The following is a 6,640-nucleotide window of genomic DNA, read 5'->3' on the forward strand; positions in this document are numbered from 1 at the left end:
GGAGGACAAGCGGACACAGCTGCAGAAGAGAAGCTCTATATTAAAGTTCTGATGCACTGGGACCATTACTCACAACTTTTTTCATGGTGGTGTTCACATGCAGGCCAATAAGCTCACTAAAATAGCATTTACATTTTAAAATATGTGCTGCTCACAAGCCATTTTACCCACAGAACATTTATGTGATTGTCACATTTACTTGTTACTGCTTTTATAATCTGCTTTTGCAACTCCACTCCAAAATGTGAAAGTGGCACATGAAGCCAAGAAAGTCCCTTCCTGCTGCAAAGAAATGACCCGGATGAAAACATTACCGCATTAGAGACTTCCTCTGGTCGAGCCAGCTAACTTCTGCTGTAGCCCTCCATTAACTTGAATGTGGATAAATTATTAAATCTTCTCAACTTGTGAAAAATGTTATTGGACTGAATGGATCACATTCTGACAGTGAAACGAGTCATTTCTTGCAGGTTGTGACGTTTGAAAAAAAAAAAAAAAAATGTATCCAACGTTTCCCATCTGCCTCTTTCACAAAGCAACATTATAGGAAAAGCTGTTTTTGGGCCAGTGTGCATCACGTGTAATTACAGCAATGGTGTCCATTGCTGTAATTACACAGTTTGGCCACGATATCAAATTGGCTTCAAAGCCCAGCGCTTTCTGGGGGCTTGGGTGATAAGCTAAAACTAATTTCTTGCTTCCTGGTTTGCTTCTGCACATGCTCAATAATGTTTCTCTCCTTGGCTCCACCTGCACACAGCCCCCCTCCATATATTCTACATTAGGATGACGTAACAAACAAAAAAACTAAAATATTTGTGGCTTATAAATTCACAATACAAAGAATAATAATTTACCTAATTTTCAGTTTGAGGTGTCCTTTAAACATTTTTACTGAGGTCTGTACAATGGAGGTCTTTGGGGGAAATGCTTTTTAGGCTGCAGTGCTATTCTTTTTAATGTAGTACCTGTAGTCACTGGGGTACATTACCAGTGAGTGTGAGTGACGGTGCTATATCCAGCTGTCTAGGTTGGAGACCTTTTATCTATGTTTAGTTTGTCAGACTTTGCAAACAGTAAGTTGACCTCCATCTTAGTACTGTTGCACTAATTTTGGCATGTTTACGCTCATATTTTAAAAATGTTTCATGATTCAAGTTCACTTTCTTGTAATAAACTGAATGATAAAATGAAGTCTATACAAAACTAATGGTCAGCAGCAGTAACTGTGGGGATTACAGATTAGACCTAATGTGCATCACAACAGGGTTTAAAGGGAACAACAACAGAGACCATGTGGTCTACATATGGCACAGATGGGCTTCCTGCTGACCAGATTAACCTGCGGCAGACTCCACTCCACTCTGGCGTTGTGTGAGTTACACTGTTTGTGAAACAACGCCGCCAACGTGTCAGAAAACACAGCACTCAAGTCTGCTGGCACTTGTCATCCAGCGAGAACACTGTTTAATCAGCTTCTACTGCTACATTCATACAACACGCTGCTTTGTGCACAGTCCGCCGTTGTTGGCCTGGTTTTTATGAACTCGAGGTGTGTATTTGCAGTAGTCATATGTCTGGTGCAGGGCCTTGTCTATAGGTGTGGTGGGTGTGAAACAAAAGCTGGCAAACTGTCACTGGATTCATCACAGCAAAAGGGATTACAAATCATTTAAACCATGACACTAAGGGCTCGGCTCTCATTTGCCATTTAAGCCAGATTTAAACTTGACACAAGGGGTTATAGTTGTCCTACACTAGATAAATAAGGCATTTGTAGTTTGTAGTTGAGCGTTAGATTTTATCCGCTGATCGCTACTGCGACACTAGACTGATGAGACATTTACTATAAAGGCTATATTGTGCTTTAAATACTTTTGGCAAGCGAACCGTTTGTCACTGTATGCACAAACTGAACCTTTTCCACTGGTGAGTGAATATGGATACACACCATATTAGTCTGAAAGCTTATTTGTTTAACTGATGTGAGAAAACGGATGGGTGTGTGTGTGAGTAACACAGGAGCTTCCATGCTTAAAAGTACACATCGCCACAACATCCTGAACAAAATGCAGAAGACACAAGTTGGACGTGCACATTATTGCATGTAATATGTGTGTCACATAATGATGTAACCAATGAGAGCGGAACAGCCGATCCCTAGCATTCTGGAGAGGAAACACGCTTGTATCTGTACAAGTATTGGTCCTACTTATAGCTACTGTATCAGAACATATTGAACAGATCTCTGGGACTATTAAAATGTCCCTAGCCTTCCCACCAGTAACCATGGGTGTTGCCAAATTAACCATAATGAAAATAATCTGTCTCCATTTTGTTGTATTTTATTGTACTTTGTGTTTTTGTTGTTCGCTTTGAATAACAAAAAAAAACAAAAAAAAAAAAAACAGTTCAACATACCATTTCTAGGGTCACCTCTCTTCTCTGCAAAAAACAAATTAACACAATTATTGTTTAGAACAAAATCAGCAGGACTGGTCTAAATAAAGAAAACATGAAAAGGAAAATCAGAATATTTAGGAAGCGAGAGAAGAGGGTGAGCTGTCAGAAAGTGTAGTTAATGTGATTCTGTGGCGGCTACAGAGAAGCAACACTTTTAAAGCCCTCAGGTGTAAAAGCTGCTTGAGGAAATATGGAGCATGCTATGGGCAAAACAGCCAGACAGAGCGTTAAGGAAGTCTTTAACATGAGCAGAGGAAGATAAGCAAAAGCTTTGGGAGATTAGTCTGTGTCTGATAAAAAACTTCCCCCCTACAAACGTTCTGTGCCCCAGCTCTGTGAGCCTTTGGGCCTTTAGTCATCATCAGCTCGCACTGCAGTGGTGCACTTCAAAAGGCCGGCATGCTGAGAGCAGCTGGGAGGGAAGCCAAAGAGGACCCTCACTGCACAGACGTTTACTATACAGACACAGGCTTACTACAGCAGAGAGACACACACTGAGCTCACAGGAGCAGAGAAAAGAAGGAAACTGTCCCAAACCAAGCCTTAACTTGTGTCCTCATCAAAAAAAACACCTTTACAGATTTCACATTTTGACTTATACCCTTCTCATACAGCAGACTGACACACATATGATGTTTGATGCTAATTTAGCCAGCTACACTGTAGGAAAATGCTTCCACACACTCTTACTGATGGGTCAATAGGGCAGAAAATAGGTCAAGCTGAACACAAAACTACTAAAAGCTTCAAACGGTCTGTTGCACTTACAGAGTTCATAAAGGCCATTGCAGTTCAAATATGGAACTGACACTGTTAGCAGACAGTCCAGTCTTCAGTACAGTTCATTCACCGATAAACCAGATATTTATACTGAATTACATCCAAAAATAGATGCACATGTTCACCCGTCTCTTTTGATTTGAAGAGTCTGTTAAATTATGCTTAGATTTTATTAAATTAATTTCCATCACTAATATCTGGCTGTAATTGGCAAAGCGCCTCACAGCACAGCCAATCAGGTTCCTGGATGGCAACCCGCATCGAGTATCCCATATATGTGTCAACCAAAGTCAAATCTTAGTCAGGAAGAGGACCGGCATTGCATTCACAGTGTAAATGGGGTGTTAAACCGCAGAGATGTAAATAGGACAAACATCAGGAATCAGTGGCATCTGTGAACGACATTTTGGTCCTATATTTTGTACCTTGCCTTTTCCTGAAACGCTTTATTTTGGCGATTTCTATATCTTCAATCATTCGAGGCTTCAATCTTAAAGAAGAACTCCACAATAAACTATCGATGATTGACTGACAGACCAAAGAACCCTGTACACTGTCAATCACTTATGCTCACTTTCTGAACTGTTTAAAGAGAGATTACCGGGAATGTGGGATTGTTTGTATCCTTCTAAATCTTCCTTTCTATGCACATATTCTCAAAATCCATTCAAAGATAATATTGGCAGCAAAACCATGAATCTTCTGTGTTTACTATTGTTGCTAACTCTAGCTCATATTCACTTTTCTTGAGATGCAGATACATAAATTCATTTCAGAGTTTAGTTCCTGGGTTGATTGGATTTTATAAGCATCATCTCCCTAGTGCAGCTGGACAAGAGCAAGGCAGACAGGTTTGGGACTGCGGTTGAGGTCTTGTTAGCAGAAGAGGCGGTAAGTATTCTTCAGTCTGAGCCGGGTGTGAAAGGTGAAAGGTCGCACAGGTTAAGGAAGCAGAGAGAGAAGACAAACAGAGGCAGTAAAACTTGCCGGTTTTACGTTGTCGTCGGTTGAGCAGGTCATTGATAGCAGCTCTGAATCTTTTGGCCTCTTCTTCACTGGCGAAGTTCAGACCGATCTGACAGGTCTGAGAGGAAGAAAAGGAAAAGTCACATGATTATTACAACATCTTCATCTTTAAATAAAAATAAAAAACAGAAAGATTACAGAGCAATAGACTGCACAGCTTGTATAAGGATGGGCGGATCAGAACGGATGCATTGTTAGCTTCTAAACCTGACATTTAATTATGAAAATCTGTCCTCAAACAAAAACACTGATAGCACGTCATATCAGTGATGACCAGGTACTGCCTGCAGTTATTTATACTGTTGGTTCACTTACAGGAGCAGGATCAACTCAACATTCATAAGCAAAAATGTGCCATTTATTTCTGATTTAGATGTTTCCTCATGATTTACCAACACTCTGGCTTTATCTTCTTCTTAAGAAAATTACTTAATTATTATAAAGATGAACATCTGTGGGTGCCTGGTTAGCTCAGTCAGTAGAGCTGGTTACCCATGTACGGAGTCGCCCGATTTCGAATCCGACCTGCGGTCCTTTGATAATATTGTAAAACTGTTGAAAATTGTTTTCATTGACTGATACTCACAAAGCCCAGGTTGTGCTTTTTGGTACTTAACGTAAGGGTTTAAACAATAACTTTGTGCAACACAATACATAATGATGTGTCAGTTTAAGATGATCACAGTGAGTCCAGCACTTACAACAGGATCACATTTCTACTGCTGATTTGCTAATTACAAAACATTTCCCTGAGGACAGAGAAAAAAAAAAACAAGAACTAACAATTAACACACAGCTACTCAGCTACCTTGTTGTATTTCTGCACCTTTTTACAAAATCTGATCCTTTCATAACTTTCAGAAACAGCAGCAACGTTTTACAGAGCAGAAACATCCTGAAGGCCTGATGCTTCACATCCCTGTCTGTATGTAAAACAGGCAAAGCCAAGAGCAAGCAGACCCTGATGTGAATATTCGCCTGTGTGTAAAAACATGCAGTGATTATCACACCTTATTAAACAGAATAGGACCCGATCAGTGAGGCCAGCAGCTTTTGATTTTGAAGTAATCACAAAGAGACACACACTTACATCTCCTGCAAATGAGACAAAGTAAGATCTGGAGCTGCTGATGGAGAAGTTGTGGTACAGTTCCTGTTCAAACATGGTTTTCCCTTCCTGCGAAAACACAAGACAGAGAAAGAAACATCAAGTACAAGTACATTCTCTTTGAAGTTTAAGGACCACATATGTGACTGCAGAGTTTCATCCACAGAATACAAAACACCTCCACATTAAAACCTCGCTGTTCATTTAAAAAGCAAGTTTTTAGACTGATTTCCTTCCTTCCAGACAGTCACAGCTCATTTCTATGGAAATCAGTGTGAGATGTAAGAGTCGGCTGTTTTATTAATGCAAGAAACAACCATATTCACATGAATCACCTTTTCACAAAATCCATGCTTTCAAATTGTTGATTTTAACAACAGAGCTCATTAGAAGCAAAACATTCAGTAGAAGACTCAAATTATTGGATGCCAAGTGTGCTTGAAAGTACCACCAAGAGTAATTCCTGGTCTCCACTGCATTATCAACCACAAAACAAAATGGATCTGCAGCATGTGTAAGTCTCTGCAGGTTTGCTTTTAACAGAAATGAACTGAAAAACAAAGGCATATTTTGTCCACAGATAGATGTCAGAGCCTGTATGAGCGTCAGACAGTAAATGCACATCAGTGGCTGGTTATATTCACTTTAATCCATTAGGGTTGCATAATTGATTGCACATCATCTTTAAAGCACATGTTAATTTGTTCACTGACTACCAACAGTGTATGGATGCAGTCTGGCCACAGTCCACATAATGTAGAGGCAGTGTACAAGGCCAAAGAGAGAAGAGAAAAACGTGAACAGATACGTTTTCACCCGAGACAGACATTTAAATGTTTCCATTAAACACAATCATGTTGTATAACAACCTCACTGACAGTTAGTTTGGCGATTTGAGAAACATTCAGATGCTTCTTTTTACAGAGTTTTAACAATGTGAAGTCTACAATCCTCATGTATTATAATGCAATATAACTGCAGTTTGGAAAAAGGAGATGATCAGTTTAAACCATTTTTCTCCCTAATGCACTTAGGTCACACAGGTGACAAATGAGAAGAAAAACAATACTATACGATACTTTTCTCAGATAATCATCCGATAATGGGAAATTATGAATTATTAGAGTAATTAAATTACAGCGGATAAATTATCTCTCCATAATAATTAGGGATGCACGATATATCGGCATTAATATCGGTATCGGCCGATGTTCGTCATTTTTTAACATATCGGCATCGGTCCGATGAGTAAAATTGGGCCGA

At 39.6% G+C, this 6,640-nt stretch overlaps 1 protein-coding gene across 1 annotated transcript in view; it reads right to left on the reverse strand.

Annotated features, from left to right (window-relative positions):
- Positions 1 to 6,640, reverse strand: part of LOC118330757 (neural Wiskott-Aldrich syndrome protein-like) — a gene marked incomplete at its 3' end in the record, with an annotated part of 19,109 nt that overhangs the window by 5,906 nt on the left and 6,563 nt on the right. Inside the window, 3 exon segments of the mRNA XM_035665428.1 lie at positions 2,422 to 2,445; positions 4,231 to 4,327; positions 5,360 to 5,446. Of these exon segments, the coding sequence (XP_035521321.1) occupies positions 2,422 to 2,445; positions 4,231 to 4,327; positions 5,360 to 5,446 (208 nt within the window).

This window comes from Morone saxatilis, unplaced genomic scaffold (assembly GCF_004916995.1).
Source record: "Morone saxatilis isolate NCDOM2014 unplaced genomic scaffold, NCSU_SB_2.0 Contig2, whole genome shotgun sequence".
Classification (NCBI taxonomy): domain Eukaryota; kingdom Metazoa; phylum Chordata; class Actinopteri; family Moronidae; genus Morone; species Morone saxatilis.